Source organism: Penicillium argentinense, assembly GCF_028826775.1.
Source record: "Penicillium argentinense strain IBT 30761 chromosome Unknown utg000002l_segment0_segment0, whole genome shotgun sequence".
NCBI classification, from domain to species: Eukaryota; Fungi; Ascomycota; class Eurotiomycetes; order Eurotiales; family Aspergillaceae; genus Penicillium; species Penicillium argentinense.
Window position 1 is genome coordinate 1924086 of NW_026622661.1, and position 19573 is coordinate 1943658.

The following is a 19573-nucleotide window of genomic DNA, read 5'->3' on the forward strand; positions in this document are numbered from 1 at the left end:
ATGTAACATCACATTACTGAACACCTGAAGTCAGTGCGCGGTATATATTTTCGAAACACCATACAGTGCAGCGTGGTATGTGAACGGCGATCGAATCACACAACACTTAACGTCTTCATAATATATAAATGTAATTAAATCCCAGAATAGAACCTCCAAGTGGGCTTATAATCCGCAGACAACTCCTTGTTCAACAGCCACGCCCTCATAATCTCATTAGGCATCCGATTCTGCTGCAAGAACAAGTCGTGGAATTCCATTTCGGAAATCACTCCATCACGAAGAACCTCTTTCCTCAAAGCATATATCTGCAGGGCGCCCAGCATATACCCAGCCTGGTAAAGCGGCGAATATTCACCACTTAAAGAGCGCCTGACTTCCCCTTCTGCAGTCGCGCGTTCGTGCCCCACCTCATTGACAAGTAAATCAATGCACTCTTGCGGCGACATCTGTCCAAGATGGAACCTCACCGAGAAAATAATCCGAGCACATCGATGAAGACGCCAGAAAAGCATTCCAATGCGGTTCTTCGGTGTTTTGACGAATCGCTCGTCGTCCCAGAGGAGGAACTCCCAATATAAAGCCCAGCCTTCGACCGAGAAAGGGGTGTCGAAGATGCGTCGGTAGGAGTTTGATCTGGCGTTAATGTGCATTTGGAGGTGGTGGCCCGGGATCATTTCGTGGAAGACTGTTGCGCGGGAGAAGTGGATGTTGTTCCCCCGCATACTCATCATTTTCGACTCGTGGTCCATTGCGTCTGTCGGGTATGATACGATGATTGACTCGCCGCCGAGAAAGAATGGATTGACTTTTTGGCGTTGGGGCGACATCATGAACATCTGCCAGGTTTGCTTGGCGATTGGTGGGACTGTGACGAGCTTGTGTTTTTCCACGAAGGTGATAGCTTCGAGGATGAGGTCCTGGACGAGTTGAGTTTGTTTTCCTGGTTCCACATAGTCGTTTTTGACTTCCTCGAGAGCTTGACGCCAGTCGTTGCCCAGCTTCATGGCATTAGCGGCCGTTTTCAGCTCGGAGATACACCACCCGAATTCCTTTTCGCCGATCGAGATGATTTCCTCCGGCGTGTAGGGGATCATCTCCGCCTGGAGGTCGGCGAGAAGGCCATCCCGCCCGATCGGCTGACCCACAATCGCATCATTGTTCCCCGGTTTGATACCCACTAGCTCTTCGCGGATCACTTCGGAGATGGTGGCTAGATTCTTGTCCACGACTTTGTATGGATTTGATGCCCACCAGTCAAAGAGTGGGTCATATCCTTCGTAGAATGTATACCACTCTTTCAAATGCTCTCTCAGATTGTCAATATGGCTGGCTGCACGGAAGGCGACGGTCCCAACCGGTAGTTTATCGGCGCTGATCTTGACCTTCTCGATCATGTCCGCAATCTGCAGTTGGACCTCAAATAACTTTTGCGCAACAGTCTGTGAGTGCATTGGCAGGACCAGAATCCGAGCTTCGCAAATATCCACCAGGGTGCTTGCGAATGGTAGCAGCGGCGTTGTCTTTTCGTCAAGACTAGAGTCAAGCTCGAGTTGTTGGAATCGGCGCTCCATGTAGTTCTTGATAAGGAGGTAGTCGACATGGCTTTGCGTGTTTGGGCTTTTGAATACCCATGAGAGCCCCTTCAACGAGTTCAGCTCTGATTCCAGGAATTCATAGATCTTCTTTTTCCTTCTGCTCGATAACTTGATTGAAAAGAATGATTCAATATCCTTGAGGTCTGCTGTGATACGTTCGATCAATGAGCGGAGCACAGAGGGCTCAGAGCCGTTCACTGAGGGGGCGACGACAGTCAAAGTCACCATGATTGCGGAGATAATTATGCCGATGGACTGATGCAAGGAGATACATCGAGGGGCGGCGAGGGTAAACAGCGGGGAGCGGTGAGACTACGATGTAGCATCCAGGCATACGTAATCTGCCATCCAAGTGTGCTCTCTAACAGATGCACTGCCTAGCCTTAGTGTCTGACAGATCTCGACTCGGCTGGTGTTTCCTACCTCTAGCCTAACGGACGACAATGATAACACTGGCAGCAGCAACGATGATTTCGCTATCCCATTTAAGCGGCACAATTTCTCGAGGACGCAAGCGAGTCGAGACTGGCATACGACGCTGCTAGAGGAACCGTACTCCGCATTTTTGCCTAAATGGGACCGTTTCACTATCGGCAGGTGGGCGTTGGGACTATCAGACCGGCCAAGGATGCGGGGAAAGAGGGTTGCATCCCAGCGGGAGAAGGCTTGGGCGAGCTTATCTTAGGTGGGGGCGCATCTACACTAGTACTCTACTAGCAGAGCAGGTGCAACCATCCACGCATATATAGCGACAGGTCGGCATTCCCTCTGCGCTCTTATCCAGGTGTTTCGATTCTGTCCGCTCGCTAGAATGAGTCCGACCTTACCTGGCAGTGCCATCGATGGCATTGCGCCCTCGCAGTTAAAGAGAAGCGACGACAAGGACATAATTGCTAGAAATGACATCCAGGAGCTTCACAATATCGAGCTTTCACACCAATGGGATCCAAATTTACCGCAAGAAAAGCTCGATGCGATTAAGGAAGCTGTTCACAGCGGTGATCATGAAAAAGCCGCCGAGCTCGACAAATCCTTTGCGCAGGATTCGCAGTATGAATCTGTGCGTGCAGCCGTGCGCAATACAGATGGCGGCGAGGTTGCTAATACGGTGCGGGCGTGGATTCTGGGGTTACTTTTTACGACTGTTGGTAGCGGGCTGAACATGTTTCTGAGTATGAGGTGGGTGCCTAATTTTCCGGTCCTGTTCTGAGATCACAACATGACGGCTGAAATGATTTATGGTATAGGAGCCCTGCTATCTCGTTCCCCGCCATTGTTGTGCAGCTGCTGGTCTACCCGATCGGATGTTTCTGGGCAAAGGTGGTGCCGACAAAGGTGTTCAATACCTTTGGAGTGCGATGGACTTTCAATACTGGCCCGTTCACTATCAAGGAGCATACAGTCATCACAGTAAGTTCACCTTCATTACTGGTCATGCTATCTTGCTAACTCGTCCCAGATAATGGCAAAGTAAGGCGAATCTCATTCTTGAGAACCAGGTCTAACATGTCAATTACAGTGTGTCTATCGGCTATGCATATTGCACGGACGCCCTCTTGGCATTAAAAGCGAAACGTACGATTCATCCTCCCTTAAGACTGTTCGCGGCTGATCAAGAAAGCTCTGTACAACGTGGAAATCGGATGGGGTTTCCAGCTTCTGTTTGCATTGAGCAGTCAAGTGGTCGGCATTGCACTGGCTGGGATCTTTCGCCGGTTCTTAGTCTGGTAAGTCTCAGCTACTACAGACTCATGAATTCCAGCTTCTAAGTCATCAGGCCCGCCGCCATGATCTGGCCTGGTCAATTTGCAAACACCGCGCTGTTCCATGCCCTTCATGATCAGCGCCCTTCAAACCCCGCAGAGACCAACGGCTGGAGCATGTCGCGATATAGGTACTTCATCTACGTCATGGCGGGAGCTTTTGTCTGGTATTGGTGAGCTAATCTGATTTACCCTATTTTGTATTCTGGAGTGCTAATTTCCTATAGGATTCCCGGTGTCATTTGGCAAGGGTTGTCAGTCTTTGCATTTGTGACTTGTCAGTTGATATTCGATGAGCTATCTTCCGTTCCGACCTGACGCTCATCGCATAGGGATTCGACCAAACAACGTGGTGTTGAATCAGCTGTTCGGAGGCTTCTCGGGTCTATCATTGATTCCAATCACCTTCGACTGGACGTAAGTTGCCAACACTATTGAATATGAGAACGCACTTATGCTAACAGCGACAAGCTACGTGTCAGCCTATCTACTCGATCCACTTCTGGCACCGGCCCACGCGATAGTCAACACCTTCATTGGACTCATGGTATTCATCATCATCGCAACCATTGGAATCGCATACACCGGGGCCTTGCAAGTTACCTAACAACAGATTTTCCCAAACCGAACTAACATAAATCCCAGCTACTCCGCCTATCTACCAATAAACACCTCCTCAACCTTCGACAACACCCAAGGATCCTACAACGTTACCCGAATTCTCGGCCCGAACTTCTCCTTCGACGTGGAGAAATACAAAGCATATTCTCCCATGTTCCTCGCGCCGACCTTCGCCCTGAACTACGGCTTGTCGTTCGCCGCACTGACAGCAGCAATCGTGCACATCATCCTCTTCCACCGGAAGGAAATCTGGCATCGATTTACCGCTGCTCGTGAGCAGGAGCCTGATATTCACTTAATATTGATGAAGAGGTATCAGGAGGTTCCGGAGTGGTGGTATGCGAGTTTGGGGGTGGGGTCTATCGCGTTGGGTCTGTGGGGCATTCTGGCTTATGATTCCCAGCTTCCTTGTAAGTGCTGATTGCCTGAACATTTGATGTCAAATGCTGATTTGAGCGCAGGGTGGGGACTCTTTGTCTCTATTATCATTGCGGCTGTTTTCATTGTGGGTCAAACGCCTGATTTTGCGAGAATTCATCTGACTATGATAGGTTCCGACGTGTATGATTCTGGCGATTACTAATATCCAACTTTGTGAGGGAGGCAATATCCTTTTCTCTGGCTAGAACTAATCTTTTCAGCTCTGAATGTCCTGTCGCCATTCCTGGCTGGATTCATGATCCCAGGAAAACCGATCGGTGTCATGGTTTTCAAGGTTTTCAGCACCATCACCCTGGGACAAGCGTAAGTTTGGCTGTCTCTCTGGCATTTAATCCTTGTTCGAGACATTTAATATGTTTATTTAGGCAATACTTCTGCCAGGACCTCAAGATCGCGCACTACATGAAGATTCCTCCGCGTGTTACATTCATGTGTCAAGTAGTCGCTACGATTTGGGCTTGCTTTGTGCAAATCGCAGTCATGAACTGGACACTAGGAAATATTGAAAATGTTTGCACCTCGTGAGTATCAATCCGCAGTCTGATTCTCCGAGCCATCTCGCTCTGACATCCATCGCAATAGTGATCAATCAGCGCATTTCACGTGTCCCAACGGGCGAGCATTTTTCTCTAATAGCATTACATGGGGTGGGCGTTCCCTTTCCTTGTACAGGCGTATAGAAGGGTACTAATGACATACCAGGTGTGATCGGCCCGCAACGAATGTTCGGACCTGGCGCAATCTACAACAGCATCCTATGGTTCTGGCTCCTGGGCGCTCTCCTCCCAGAAACTTTTTGCATTTTGATGCGGGTATTTCCACGATCAAAGGCTAGACTCCTCAACGCGCCAGTGTATGTATACAATTCCGCTACCATATTCAATTGCTAACTGAGAATCAGAATGCTGGGTGCCATGTCCTGGATACCTCCGTGAGTCGTATTTGTGAATCACCGGGAATATCGCTAATCTGCATGACTACAGCGCAACTCCCTTGAGCTACTTCTCCTGGGTTATTTTCGGTCTCATCTTCAACTATTGGATCCATAAACGATGGCGTGGCTGGTGGCACACTTACAATTACATCACGGCTGCAGGACTTGACACTGGGCTTATTCTTTCTACTATTGTGGTCTTCTTCGCGATCACGTTTGCGGATGCTTCGTTGCCTAATTGGTGGGGAAATACTGCCCCGTTCGAAACTATGGTGTGTATTGCAGATCTACTCGTCTTAGTTGTTGCTAACTCATGGTTTGTAGGACTATCTTTACAGTGCAGTTAGAAATACGGTCGCGGAGGGAGAAATATTTGGACCAGCGAGGTGGTGATAGCGAGTAGACTAGGGGATCAAAAACTCGCTTTCGAGGTTAATGCTGGATTTTGTTCATTCTATATCGATTCACGCCGAAGATGGAAGCGTAACCCAAGTTGTCAGACAAATCCCATGCTAAGACCATCTTTGGCCCAGCATATTTCCCCTCCTTAAGCAGTGGCAACTTCAATTGCCTGGTCCTATGCAGATCAGCATCATCCCCATTCGGACCCAGATGTCTCCCCGTCAAGAAACTAAACGGGAAGTCAGAATATTTTTTCCGCCGTACGGCAATGTGATAATACTCACCTCCAATGGAAACTCCCCGGACTGATTAACCTACAACTCTCAACAAACTTGAGAACTTGCCGATCTATCTCGTCACCCCAGAGGTGCAATCCTGCGAGAGCAATTTACCATCTTTTATAGCGGTCTTTGAGTGTCAGGCCGACCCGGTCCATTGTCTCTTGTGCAGAGTGGCCCTCTCCATGAGAAGGAGTGAGGTTGTGTCTGACTCCCAGGCCCTAAAATCTTCAATATGCGGAGCAGATACTTATTAGTTATTCTTACCATGTCTTTGCGGATATATGCCACATCATTCACGCTGATCGGACTTGAGTAGAATTCTCATGTGAGGAATCTGTCTTTATCTCGAGTACAGATGAAGGCCAGCCCGGAGAATATCAAGCCAGAATCACCATCTGGTTACACCGCTCGGGATCATTCAAAGAGTGTTCCTTAACATGTTGGAATATTGGAATACCCACATCCTTTCATTACACTCAAGCGGGGTTATGTCAAGAGCATCTTGCAATCTCGAGCTATACTGTGTCTCACAGGCATCATTGGAATCCCTCTTGGTTTCCATAAAGCTCCATATTCTTCGCAGAAGCAACCCATTCATACCAATCGACATCGGCATCAAAATCCATATTGATATCATTTGGATCCAGGTTCATGTTTGGAGAAGCGTCACTAGCCCAGATCCAGGGGATGACCGTAGGACCAACAGGTTGTCCGTCTGACCGGTATGCTGGAACGACGGGAAGGACATCGGATGGCTGTTCTACGGTCTGTATACATGCGGATTCATCGGGATTGGTTGCTGCCAAACCCGGTCCTTTGAAAACTGGATTCAACGATTCTGAGTCGGCGGTTGGGTAAAGAGGGACAGAAGCGAGGGCGGAGCTCGAGCCGGGATATCCCTGCACAGATAACTGGGCGTCAGACACAGCAGCACTTCCTCCATCATTCACGTTCGTTACTAAAAGCTGGCGCCATCGCTCAAGTGTCGAGGTCAACCCGTTGGAAGCCAACTCCGGACTTGAGGGGATGGGCATCTTTGTATGCTCCCTTTCAAGGTCCGAGACTGCCTCCGAATCGCTTCTCAGTCGGATAAGCTCGCTTTGGCGGTGCTTCCGGGCATTGGCCATCAATTTCTGCAATGGAAAGCAAAATCGTGCATTCTTGTCCATGTGCGACTGGTTTGGAATCAGCCACACGCTGTGCAGAGCCACCCACGCCCGTTCCAGGGACCAGGATTGCCGGCAGATCTCGATTAAAATATAAACGATCGCATGCCAATGTGTGTATGTTTGGTAAATCCAGCGCCAATGACGACAGGCTTGTTCGGCGTTGAGTGCATGGTTGTATTCCGCGACTTCAATTGCCGAGACGAGAAGCCTGGTTCTAAGGTCTGCTGTAAGCTGCTCACTCGGCGAAGTGAATAGAAGTGGAAGGTGGATTAGCAGCGTCATCTTGGCCATGACTAGTCGTGTGATGGTGAGAATGACCCAGTGAGCAATTTTCGACTCGGCGGAGTGTTGCAGGTAGAATTCTTCGGTACTTAGGTAGATCTCTTGAAGGAGTTGGTTTTGTTCCTCGATACTCGCTCCCCGGGCACTTTGTGCCATCAACTGACGCCCGATCATGATTGTTCGGACATGGAGACGTGGGAGAGACATATCCGTCAATCCTTCGCGCTCAATGGGCATCTCTTTCATGTTCGGCCCAATGTCGGCATTGTTGATGTTCAAAGGCATTTTCGTATCGAAGCTCCCTTCCTGGATTGTGAACTCGGTTCCTTGATCTTCTGACGCGCGCTGGTCGAGCATGCATATTCCCCACCACACTCTCCGTCGCATTTCAATGTCGTATAGGCTCAGATTTGGGAATTTCGACCCGTCCCGGTGTAGTCCTAGAGCAATCCCCATCCGAATTGCTAGGCCTGTCATCATCCACACGAATCGCGGACTATCATGACGGCGAAGCAGGACCAGGAAGTTGACAAATGCTTGTATGAGAACAAGGTCCGGCACATTGAGAAAATCGGCTTTTGCTAGAGCGAGTTCGAGGCCAAGACGGTACTTCAAATTAAGTTCCTGTTTCGTAGACCCAAAGTTCATGGCAATGTCATCGTCTTCCATAGAGGTAATTGTGGCATAGTATATCGAAAACATTAAGGCTTCATTGGCTGGCGTCAGGCGAGTCATGTCTCCTCGCAAATCGCGAACCATCTGAGTGACGGTGGGGAGATGGATAGTCTGTGTGACCGAATTCACATTTTCTGAGAACACATCCAACAAAAAGGGAATCTGGGATGGCAATGGATGGAATTCTCTCAAATCAGGAGTGGGCGAGCTCAGATTGTGGCGGAATAAAAACGAATGTCGCTCCATAGGGCTTCTTTCGAGCTCTTGAGTGGACGGAATCCGCTCATATGAGAACCCATCGTCTGTAGTGTCGTATTCTTCATATGCTGGGTCTTGCGTATCCATTTTGAGCTCGTCGAGCTTAAAATCCAATTAGATATTGGCTCGTTCGATGCAAATAGGTGCATACCTCATCATTCACCCGCGACCAGAACCCACTGCCGACATATCGACTACGAGTTGCATCTCCAACAACCAGTCTCCCAAACTGTGTTTGCATCCTCCTATCTGCCGAGGATGATGCATCTTGAGACCCGGTCTCTGTCCCGTGCGTGAGGCTGCCAGGCGAATTCACACCAGATGAGCCTCCAGCCGCCGAAATAGCCGCATTCGCCTGTTCAAGCCGACTGCTCAAGTCTTTGACAAGATGTTCAAGGGTCCTCAGCCTGTCCATGACGTCGCCGGATGGACCTCGCTGCATACGACGGGCCCATCGTGGAGCCTGATCAATGCTCGGGCGGACACAGGCGATATTTGCGCGACGACAGTTCGAGCATGGTGACTGCTTGTCGCAGCGGACCTTTCGGCTCCTACAAATAGCACAGCTGCGTGGGTTGGCAAGGGATGTGCCGGCGGGAGGTCTCGCGTGTTTCTCGGCCTTCGACGCCGAGGCGGGCGCGAGAGCGGACGCGCCCTCCTGCGACATCCTGCAACCCCCAGCACTCGTGTCTATCTCAGTTAGTCGGAAATAGATCAGAGCACTACGCAGCAAGCATGCTTCGCTCAAAACGCGAGAAAAGCGCGAGGTGGATTCTTGTCATGTCAGCGTCTGGATGAGGCATAGCGGACAGCCACTCGACGTCGACCGGAAAAGCTCGCTGGAGGGGCGAAATCCGGCCGACATAAGCAGCACGCCTCGACATCGGTCGTCTTTCGGCGGGCTGCCAGCGACCTCGATATCTTCAGAGGACACATAAAAGAGCTGGACGTGTCCTGGATAACCGGTCATCATTCTTCATCACCACTGCTTATCCAAAACAGTCAACTTACAACCTACTCGGTCAGCCGGAAGTTCCTCAAGTCATTCATCACAATACAGTCATGAACTCCACCAAATCAGTCGCATTCATCGGCGCCAGCGGCGGAGTCGGCCTGTCAGCACTAAAGCACACCCTTGCTGCAGGCTATCAATGCATCGCACTTTGTCGAACTCCCTCCAAACTCACCGCAATTTTCCCAGAGGGTTCCACATCTAACCTGAAGATCGTCGAGGGAAACGCGCATGATATCAACGCCATGACCCAGATCCTCGATGCAGGAAACGGAAACCTAGTCGACTACATCGTTTCAACCATCGGCAGCCGACCGATCTTGAGAAAGATGACCATCGAAGACCCAAACTGCTGCCGCAATGCCATGGACACGATGCTGAAAGCTCTCGCTCAGCTTCGAGAGTCCGGCATCACGGGTCAGCCGCACATCATCCCTTTCAGCACGACTGGAATGTCAAAGTACGGCCGCGACTACCCGATCGTACTGGCGTTTATGTACCTTGTGGTGCTTAAGGTGCCTCACGAAGACAAGAAGGTCATGGAGAGCCAGCTTATCGAAAGTGGTGAGCCTTATACCATCGTTCGTGGGAGTCTTCTAACGGACGGCGAGACGAACCGCACAGTGAGGGTTGGTATTGAGGATCCCTGGACTGGTCGCCAATCCGAGGCGATTGGGTATACCATCACCAGGGAGGATGCTGGGAAATGGATGGCGGAGAACCTCATATTCAAGAGGGATGAGCAGTATAACAACAAGATTCTGATGATCACGACCTGAGATTTGACATTTCAACTGATTGCTGTTTTGTGAAAGCGATGTTTTTCCGGCTCTTGTTTCGAATTCAGAGATATCTATTTTGGTGTATGTGATATAATGTACTCCTTTTCCAAGGCTTTCATTTTCTCTTCGTCTTAATAATGGACTTCTCTATCTCCTCTCCCGCCTTGTGTCGTATGCAGACAACTCAAAGGACCTGTTAGCTTGCACAATAGCACAACTCAGTAGCTACAAGTAGGTAACTGCCACAGTAACTAGTGCCATACAACGGTTTCATGCCTTGATGCCTTGATGCCTTGGGCATTAGCCTAACCCGATCAGGCGACGATCCGGAGACTTTCAGGAAGCTCGGCGTCTGCCAACCGTCCGATCAATTTCCCGCAGCAACACACCACATTGCTCGGCACCGACAATGTCGTCCTCGTTGAGAATGGCCTCTGGCCTGCTCGGCCAGGCCACACGAACCCTCCTTGCCGCTGAATCCCGCCAATCCACCCGCATCCTCCCTCTCCGCAACACCCGATCACAATGCCGCGCCTACGCCCAAGCGCAGCGCCCTCGCATCCAAAGCGCCCAGGGCATGCTGTCGCGCAAGAGCTTCTCCGTGACCGCCTCTTGCGCCCGTGCCAAGACGATGGGCCAACTGAAGCAGCGCAATTCCACCGGCCCCTTCTCGTGGAAGGCGGCGACGCTTTTCGTGCTGACCGGTGCCGGTATGATGATTTATTTCCGCGTTGAGAAGGCACGGCTTGAGCGGAAGCGCATTGCAGAGATGAGCAAGGGTGTTGGGAAGCCTAAGGTTGGCGGTCCGTTTACACTGAAGGATCTGGATGGGAAGGAATTCACCGCGGAAGATCTGAAGGGAAAATACAGCTTTGTGAGTTCGAGATAAACGCTTGATTGATCAGCATTGACTGACTTTTTTTTGGGTAGGTCTACTTCGGCTTCACCCACTGTCCCGATATCTGCCCTGACGAGCTGGACAAGATGGCCGAGATCATCGACAAGGTCAAGGAGGCTACACAGGACGACAAGGTTTTCCTGCCTGTCTTCATTACCTGTGATCCTGCCCGTGATACACCCGAGGTCCTGCGCGCCTACCTGAAGGAGTTCCACCCCGGCATCGTCGGCTTGACAGGTACCTACGAGCAGGTGAAGAATGTCTGCCGCCAGTACCGTGTGTACTTTAGCACACCCCGGGATGTCAAGCCTGGCGAGGACTACCTGGTGGACCACAGTATCTACTTCTACCTGATGGGTAAGGCGCGCCTTGCATTTTTGTGGTTTTGTATAGATGCTAATTCGGCCCGACAGATCCCGATAACGACTTCGTCGAGTGCATCGGTCGTCAGGATACCCCCGAGTCCGCGTCCAAGGTCATCCTGGAACACATCAATGACTGGAAGCGTGAGGGCAAGCCCCTCAAGGTGGAGTAAGCGTGTCGAGGTGTATCAAAATTGTATCATAGCCCTATCAAATCTCAATACCCTGCTCATCGGAATTGTTCAAACTCTATACATCGACAGTCGCTGTACTTGCCCGGGGTAGAGCAGTCACTGCGCTCGTACTTTTTGCACATATCATGACATACTAACTTAACGCCACACCAATGCACCATCGAGTAAACCCAATCTCAAGAAGCTACCCGCAACCTCCCCTCCGCATCTCGATCCGCATTAGCCCTCCACTCCATTCCCCCATCAACAAACTCCTCCCTCTTCCAAATCTCCGCTCGTTCTTTACAGGCCTCAAGAATCTCCTCTCCAGCCCTCCAAGCCGCAGCCCGATGCCCCGAGCTAACAGCAATAGCAATAGAAGCCTCCCCAACCGGCACAACGCCCAGTCTGTGCGCAATGCTAACGCCGAGCAGTTGGTGTTTCTCCACGGCCGCCTCCGCGATCTCCTTCAGCGTCTTCAGGGTCAGCGGCGGGTAGGAAGTGTAGCTGAGCTGGGAGACGGAGCGGCCCTCGAATGTGTCTCGTGTTGTTCCGAGGAAGAGGGTGTTTGCGCCGGCGGCGGGGGAGGATGTTTGCGACAGGTAGATGGTTGCGTCGAGGGGCATGTAGGTTAGGGTGAGGTGGATGTTTTTGCTTTCGTCATGTTGTGTGCGCGGGTAGGTTTTTGGGTCCAGGTGTGCTGGGAGCGGCGTATCTTTTGTTGTCATCGTGTTGGCATTGGAGTTTGTGAGAGGTGAGTTGTTATGGTCGGAGGAATGCTGAACTTGGATTGTTGCGCTTATCGCTGCGGGGAACCGGTGGATAAGTGGGCTCCGAGGTGGCGGAGATTACCGAGACTACTTTGGTCTTGGACACGGTGGGACACGGTGGTTTTTACAATCAATTGAGGCTTGGAAAGAAGTGTTCTATTTGATTTCAGTTTATTCTGATTTACTATTTAATCACAGTATGTTGAGACTGCTGCGCTGTCAAAGTCCAACACCGACCTGCATCTACAGAAGCAAGACAGCTCCCTCGTAAGGTCGAAGAGACCACTTCTCGCCGGAAAAGCGCTGCGCAGCATCAGAGGCGCCGTCATAGTTATTCAAAAGCACCTCCTTGACAGTCGCAACTCCACTGCTACCAGCATCCCAGTCGAGAGCCTTCGTCGTGAAGTTGCAAAGGACCAGTGCCTTCTGGTTCTCATATTGGCGAGTGTAAGCGAAGATTTCCTCGCTCGGCGCATCGACTTGGACCCAATCACCGTAGACAAAAACGTCGAGATACTTCTTCCGCAGTCCAAGTACAGAAGCCCAGAAGTGATAGGTCGAGTTGGGGTCTTTGACTTCGGCCGCGGCGTTGACTCGGTGGTAATCCGGATTCACGGACATCCAGGGCTTGACGCCCGGACCGGTGAAGCCTCCGTTTTCAGCATCGCTCCATTGCACCGGGGTGCGGCCGTTGTCTCGGGATTTCTTTTGGTATTCTTGTAGGGCGATGGCTTGGGCTTCTGGGGTGAAGTATGCCTTCTTTTGCTCTCTGTAAGTTTGTCAGCATTAGATCCGGTCATGTATTTTTTTTACCAAGTTGAATTGGTTGAGGCGTCAACTTACCCGTACCAGTGGTTAAGACAATCAATGTCCTTGTACTCCTCGATGGGCCATTCCTTGGGCACATTTCGCATACCAATCTCCTGACCCTGATACACGAACGGAGTTCCAGACTGCAGAGCCAAAGCAATAGCCAGCATCTTCGACGCGATACGGCGATACTTCTCAGGCGCATTCGCATAGCGATCAATAGACCGAGGCTGGTCATGGTTCTCCCAGTACAGAGCATTCCAGCCATCATTGGCATACATAAAAGTCTGCCAGCGCTGGAAGAAATCCTTAAGCTGTGTGAGTTTCCAGCTACCAGGCTCGAACTTATTTCCATGAGGCCCGTGATCAATATCAACGTGTTCGAAGTTGAAAATCATGTTCAGCTCATTACGGTCGAACTGCACGGCTCGCAGCACTTCCTTCTCGTCCTTGACGAAGGGCATCTCGCCCACACTGAACGCATCATATTCTTTAAGAATCGCGCCGATTCCCTGCAGGTATTCGTGTAGGCGAGGTCCGTTGGCGTAGAACTTGTCACCCCATTGCCAGTCGCGGCGAGGGTCTTGAATTTCTGCGTCGGGGTAGTTGAGGTCCTTGCTAATGAAGTTGATTACGTCCATACGGAAACCGTCGCAGCCCTTGTTCAGCCAGAAGCGGACGATGTCGTGGACGGCTTTGCGGACAGGTGGGTGCTCCCAGTTCAGATCGGGCTGCTCTGTAGCGTATAGATGAAGGTAATATTCGCCCGTGTGTTCGTCAAATTGCCATGCACTCCCTGGGAATTTGTTAAAGCTGGTTCTTTCCCCGTAGCAGACGAGCACGTACCTTGGAAGTGAGAGATCCAGTTATTGGGAGGCTGACGATTGCCCTGCTCATCATAGCGAGGAGGCTTCCAGACGTACCAGTCACGGTATTCGTTATCCTTAGAACTGCGCGACTGCTTAAACCACTCATGCTGATCGCTAGTGTGATTCACCACCAGATCCATAAGCAGCTTCATTCCACGCTTGTGGCAGCCCTCAATCAGTTTCTCCACATCTGCGACCGTGCCATACTCGTCGGCAATGCTGTAATAGTCGGCAATGTCGTAGCCCATGTCGACCTGCGGGGATTTGTATGACGGGCATAGCCACACGATATCGATGCCCAAGTTCTTTATATAGTCCAGCTCAGAAATGATACCCGGGATATCGCCAATTCCATCGTTATTCGAATCTTTAAACGAAGCTGGCCAGATCTGGTATACAGAGGACTCCTTCCACCAGGCTCGGTGGTTTGGCTGCTTCGTTTGGGTCATGATGCGGGGTGTCGAAGTTGTATGGAAGGAGAGGTCTCCAGTAGGGCAATGTTAACACGAATGCAGAACTCGACCAAGGGCAGTTGCGCCTATAAGTAGCAGAGGTGTTTCCACATGGAGCCCAGAAGCAGCCAATCGCCCATACTGAAGTTGCGCAGCACCCAGACACCACACCGCGGGGCACGGTGGAGACCCGTCTCTAGCCAGACGATATGTACCGTCTGAAGTCGGTCCGAGATGCAGGGGTCGAGTTCCACTGCAGTTGTGATCGGCCACGTTGAGCTCATGCGCTTACGGATCTAGTGGAGTTGCTCCACCGTCGGTGCGCGCTGTGCTGATGATGCAACGAGGAGCTGCGTCCTCGCGGGCCAACACATAGTCCGGCCCATGGCTCGACAAGACGCGGGGGATTGTCGGTGATTCACCAAGGTAGGCGTCGTTTCTTATTTGAAAAAGGAGACGATCATCTGACCATGCAATTGATAGATTCTCACTTATGAATTTTTGAAATTGATAGAGTATTTATTATAGAAAAGAAACGAGGGATTGTGCGGGGACTAGCTACGACTTACTGGGCATTACAAACGCATTAATTCAGCAGGCAATTCAGGATTCATTTTCCTAGATATTGGCACAGACAGGTCCTCATTTGACAGGTATTTATGACAAACCTTAGGAGCATCTCGCGGTGAAATGGGAATAAACGGATTGCTGCAGTACTATGCAGCCGAGCGCAACCAGAGGTAGCCAGCCCTTTTTGGAAAGCGGTAAGGCAGCTTAAGGCGGTCAATAATTCTGCCACAGTAACGCTTTATCGTGTATCGCGAGCTCCCCAGCAAACCTTCCTTCTCTCGAAGCTCTCGAGTTACTCGTCCTCGGCCTTTCATTCGCAAACGTTTCATGCACGATGGAGCGATTTGACCAATATGAGAGCAGACGGCCCCCTGGCCCTCCATGGAGGGCCCAATACCTTCCTGACGTTGGCTCCGAAGACCGCGACGGTCGTATGTATGAAGACCGATCGCGATCTCGCTCACCTGAAGGTTCCTGTATGCTACCACCCGCCCCACCCCAACAAAACCTGCCCTATATGCATGGTCATGATGCTCCTCTTGCGGCAGTGTACAGCACGAGCATGATTCTTGCCTGATTTCGAATTCCTGCTGACTTTCGCTCCTTTGCTAAGCCAACCCCCGCGCTCCTCACGCATCCTCCCGATACCACGATCGCCCGCGTGAGTACTCCCGGGGCCGAGAGCCCCGATCGGACTATCGAGACCGAGATCAGGGATATGATCGTCACTGGCGGTCTCGCTCACCTTACCAGCGCGGCAGACAGCCATACAGTGACCGCGATCATGATCAGTATCGCGCACCCCGACGCCACAGCCGCCCACGAGGCGAGCTGCACCCAGGCGCAGAAAACACAGTGATCATGATGGAGGGCGTTCCGAGGGATATGACCCAGGATGACGTGAGTTGAGATTGATCTTGTGAACTCTTGCCAATATTGATTCATGCTGAACCCTTGATTTGCAGGTCTTCGAAGAGCTCAAGGCGGCTTACGCCCCAGACATTGCAGAGCTCGAAGATGTTCGTGTCATCCGGGACAGGCAAACAGGTGGGTGGTGAAACTATATTCAATAATAAGAACGATAATACTAATCAGTTGTTGTGTTCACAGGGACATCTCGCGGGATTGGCTTTCTTGAATTCCGTGCCATCGAGGAGGCGAAGAAATTTATGCAACGCCATCACCCTTACATCTACCTGTACGGTCCAACAGCCGGGCAAAATGACCGCGCTTCCAGGGTCCGTATCATGTACAGTCGCGATCGGGGCCACCCACATGCGAAGGGCAGTGGTGACTGGACATGCCGCATGGTATATTCTCTTTGACGAAGGGTCGAGACTGTCTAGTACTAACAATCAGCCCGCAGGATGGCGCTGTCAATCGTGCATTCCGAATGACATGCTCACAGTGCAATGCTCCCCGTCCAGGTAAGTCCAGCCACGAAGCACGTCATGACCATGACAGACTGGATTCTAAATGGCATCCACGTGCAGACATGTTCCCCGCTTCTCAACCTTGGGTGTTCCCCAACTTGCATGAAACGAACAGGGGCTCCAATGACACCGACCCTCGGAATCAGCCGTCGCAGTACATCATCATTCGCGAACTTCAACCAAATGTGGATGAGAAACTTCTTGCCAAGGGCGTTGCCAAACTGTGTCGCCCGGCGTCTGGTGATTCTGCGAGTGCCCGGGAGACGACCGAGGGAGTTGCATCAACGACTAGGGATACCAACCTGGGAGCCCGTCAAGGCTCTCTCCGTCGCGTCCTGCTAGTGCGGGATCGCGCAACAGATGAGAGTTGGCGCTATGGGTTTGCAGAATTTGCAAGTGCAACTGTACGTGATTGCGCGGAAAGATCGAGAATTCAATTTCTGACTTTATCTTGCACAGGACGCACAGGATGCGATGAACAGATTACCATCGTTCGAAACATTCACCATTTCTTCCCACAAAGTCCAAGTCAACTTTCCACACTCTGGTGTTTTTGTCCCGGTCCTGGTCCCAGACCGGCGTACGGAGCAATTCACCTTCAACCCGCTCGCTGATAAGTCTAAGCACCTCATGTACTATGATGACAGGGCCTACCTGAAAGAAATGGTGGTGACACGTCCCGAGGATGACCCCGCGACTGAACAAGCGAAGAACGACAATGCAGCCGGGGTCGCCCAAGACGGTCAATCCAAGAAGAGCATCGACAAGCCCAAGAAGAAAAAGGGCGATGCTACAACTGGTGCGAGCACTAAGAAGCCCGCCGGCCCGCGTCTAATGCAATTCTGGAATAGCCGTCATGCTGAGCTCCACGGCCTCGCCCAGGATAATGAAAACGAGCCTGAGGGCAAGCCCGAAGACCTCCCTACTCAGTCATTTGCCGATTCTAAGCGCATGTGCTGTTGGTTATGTAAGGTGGGGGGCTTCAGCAACCAAAGACAGCTTACTCGTCACGAGGAGAGCCAAGTGCACCTGGAAAAGCTCAAGAACAAGGACGCCGTTGCCGAAGGTACTCGGCGTCTTGTCTCGCTACGCGTCATTCCTCCAGCCCGTGACTTCCCTCATCAGTCCTTCGCCGACCCAGAGCATTACATCTGCCTCCTGTGCACCCGGCAGTTCCAAAGCATTGAAGAGGTTACCATTCATGAACAATCCAGCGAATTACACGTGTCAAACCTGAAGGATGAAGCACTAGTCGCCAAGGCCATGGAATCTCTCAAAAGTTTCGGCCTTCTCAAGCCTGCACCCGACTCTGAGTACCGTGACCGTGCCCGAGAACGTCGTCAGGCCTATGGCACAGACCAGGGCAAGTCCAATGCAGCTCAGCGGAAGCCAGTAGCTCCGACGTCGGAGGACGAGGCACCGGTGCAGACCACGTCCAAGGGTGCGTCCATGCTGAGCAAGATGGGTTGGTCAGAGGGCTCTGGCCTAGGTGCTCACGGAACCGGGGCTACAGCTCCCATTGCTACGGAACTTTACGCCCAAGGCGTCGGACTGGGTGCCCGTGGCAGCAAGATCGGGGACGCGAGTGAAGAAGCTGCCCGGAACACTCGGGGTCGCCCTGACGAGTTCCTCGCGAAAACGAAGGAGAATGCCCGCCAGCGGTTTGATGAAATGAATCGCTGAATTTTTCCTCGTCTCGGAAGGTTATGTTTGGCTGAGAAAGCCGGCTGGACAGGAAATGGAGAACCAAAGAAAACCCCAAAAAAAGGAAATTCCAGCGCCAGCACAATGAAATGCTGATGATGCAACGCTGCAACTATGACCAGTAAGTTTCTTTAAAATCCCCCATTGACATTGTAGCACTGTAGAGGGCAACAATGCTGGTAAAGTATCGATATCGGCATTGTGTGCTAACAATCCCATAGTAGCGTGGAATATCCCAATGAAGTACATCACTTTTCGAGTCCTCGATGCTATTGGAATATGTACATGGCTACGTCAATCCTCGTGAAACGCCCAGACATCCGCATCGACTGGAAAACAAATACCGAGAAATCCATGGATTCACGTTCTCCAGTCATCAAATACCACGTTCTAGTGCTGGCCCGGATTCGATTTTACCTGGCGATGCAAGCAAGCCAATCACCATATCGTTGGCGACTGTTGAAGAGGAATCATCTAGTTCGTGATGATCCGCTTTCCCAACCCTCATTACTACTGTTTGCTCTACGACCATGAAAGCTACATACTTCTTATTGCGGACCAGCCACTTCCAGCTGATGAGCAGAGCCACATCCAACTCTCTGCGAGTGATGGACCACGAATCACGAGCCAGGGGTTCTGAAAAGGGCATCTGTGTTTTGGCCTGACCCCACGATGCTAGTGAAGAGGAAGAAAAGTTCCCGGAAACGATCTGATGATATGAATCACTGACCGTACCTTTACCACGGAGTTGTATGATAGCCACGAAGGCCCGTCAAGGTGAGAACAAGAATCAATTTAATGCCGCATTGACTGGAAGACTATACTAACTACCTAGGCGAGGAGATGATGAGTAATAGCAAGTTTCTTCTTCTCTGTCCATCACCTTCTGAACGACGCGGCTTCAAATGACTCGAATACTTGAATGGTTTATTGACATCCATGGATTACTTCGTAGGACATAATTCGAAGTTAAATTTCGATATTAATTTCGATGTGTACTGAAAGAGACTACAATGAACATCAACAAGCATTCGATAGTCCACTCATCAATTGAATAGGTAGCGAATGTACCATGACGGCAGATAGGGGGCTAGAGGAAGACAAATAGGCGATGCCAGTAAGAAGCAGCTCACAATGTGCGAGGTGGATATGATGTGCGACCCAAGGAAAATGCCTACAAGGGCATTTACGATTTGATGGAGGCGATATCCTCGCGGATGTAAGGGTAGTGATGACAGCAGACGAGACGAGGATCACCTCAATTCAATACATTGTAAATAATACAACAATGCGACTTTGACAAAACTTTTGCTT

At 51.0% G+C, this 19573-nt stretch overlaps 8 protein-coding genes across 8 annotated transcripts; 4 read left to right on the forward strand and 4 right to left on the reverse strand.

Annotated features, from left to right (window-relative positions):
* Positions 1 to 134: 134 nt before the first annotated feature.
* On the reverse strand, positions 135 to 1826 carry N7532_001560 (uncharacterized protein; the record flags this gene model as incomplete). The annotated part of the gene is made up of 1 exon (XM_056614054.1): positions 135 to 1826. The coding sequence occupies one exon, from the start codon at positions 1824 to 1826 to the stop codon at positions 135 to 137; it is 1692 nt and encodes a 563-aa protein (XP_056479095.1).
* Positions 1827 to 2409: 583 nt separating this feature from the next.
* N7532_001561 (uncharacterized protein) lies at positions 2410 to 5750 on the forward strand (the record flags this gene model as incomplete). The annotated part of the gene is made up of 18 exons (XM_056614055.1): positions 2410 to 2777; positions 2846 to 3008; positions 3058 to 3068; positions 3118 to 3173; positions 3220 to 3325; positions 3376 to 3534; positions 3589 to 3638; positions 3694 to 3778; positions 4007 to 4392; positions 4444 to 4487; positions 4534 to 4543; positions 4624 to 4726; positions 4789 to 4944; positions 5006 to 5070; positions 5126 to 5276; positions 5325 to 5354; positions 5407 to 5629; positions 5682 to 5750. The coding sequence occupies 18 exons, from the start codon at positions 2410 to 2412 to the stop codon at positions 5748 to 5750; spliced, it is 2235 nt and encodes a 744-aa protein (XP_056479096.1).
* An 826-nt stretch (positions 5751 to 6576) lies between these two features.
* On the reverse strand, positions 6577 to 9091 carry N7532_001562 (uncharacterized protein; the record flags this gene model as incomplete). Its single annotated transcript, XM_056614056.1, has 2 exons — positions 6577 to 8526; positions 8576 to 9091. The coding sequence occupies 2 exons, from the start codon at positions 9089 to 9091 to the stop codon at positions 6577 to 6579; spliced, it is 2466 nt and encodes an 821-aa protein (XP_056479097.1).
* A 395-nt stretch (positions 9092 to 9486) lies between these two features.
* On the forward strand, positions 9487 to 10215 carry N7532_001563 (NAD(P)-binding oxidoreductase; the record flags this gene model as incomplete). The annotated part of the gene is made up of 1 exon (XM_056614057.1): positions 9487 to 10215. One exon carries the CDS (start codon positions 9487 to 9489, stop codon positions 10213 to 10215), a length of 729 nt encoding a protein of 242 aa, XP_056479098.1.
* A 412-nt stretch (positions 10216 to 10627) lies between these two features.
* Positions 10628 to 11651, forward strand: N7532_001564 (SCO family protein; the record flags this gene model as incomplete). The annotated part of the gene is made up of 3 exons (XM_056614058.1): positions 10628 to 11092; positions 11149 to 11473; positions 11530 to 11651. The coding sequence occupies 3 exons, from the start codon at positions 10628 to 10630 to the stop codon at positions 11649 to 11651; spliced, it is 912 nt and encodes a 303-aa protein (XP_056479099.1).
* A 197-nt stretch (positions 11652 to 11848) lies between these two features.
* N7532_001565 (molybdopterin synthase catalytic subunit) lies at positions 11849 to 12379 on the reverse strand (the record flags this gene model as incomplete). The annotated part of the gene is made up of 1 exon (XM_056614059.1): positions 11849 to 12379. The coding sequence occupies one exon, from the start codon at positions 12377 to 12379 to the stop codon at positions 11849 to 11851; it is 531 nt and encodes a 176-aa protein (XP_056479100.1).
* A 285-nt stretch (positions 12380 to 12664) lies between these two features.
* N7532_001566 (glycoside hydrolase family 13 protein) lies at positions 12665 to 14549 on the reverse strand (the record flags this gene model as incomplete). The annotated part of the gene is made up of 3 exons (XM_056614060.1): positions 12665 to 13190; positions 13265 to 14027; positions 14078 to 14549. The coding sequence occupies 3 exons, from the start codon at positions 14547 to 14549 to the stop codon at positions 12665 to 12667; spliced, it is 1761 nt and encodes a 586-aa protein (XP_056479101.1).
* A 678-nt stretch (positions 14550 to 15227) lies between these two features.
* N7532_001567 (putative G-patch domain protein) lies at positions 15228 to 18238 on the forward strand (the record flags this gene model as incomplete). Its single annotated transcript, XM_056614061.1, has 7 exons — positions 15228 to 15292; positions 15354 to 15598; positions 15736 to 16022; positions 16088 to 16169; positions 16218 to 16432; positions 16489 to 16959; positions 17015 to 18238. Coding segments are annotated over 7 exons (2589 nt in total), but the record flags the coding sequence as incomplete, so codon positions are not given.
* Positions 18239 to 19573: the final 1335 nt, after the last annotated feature.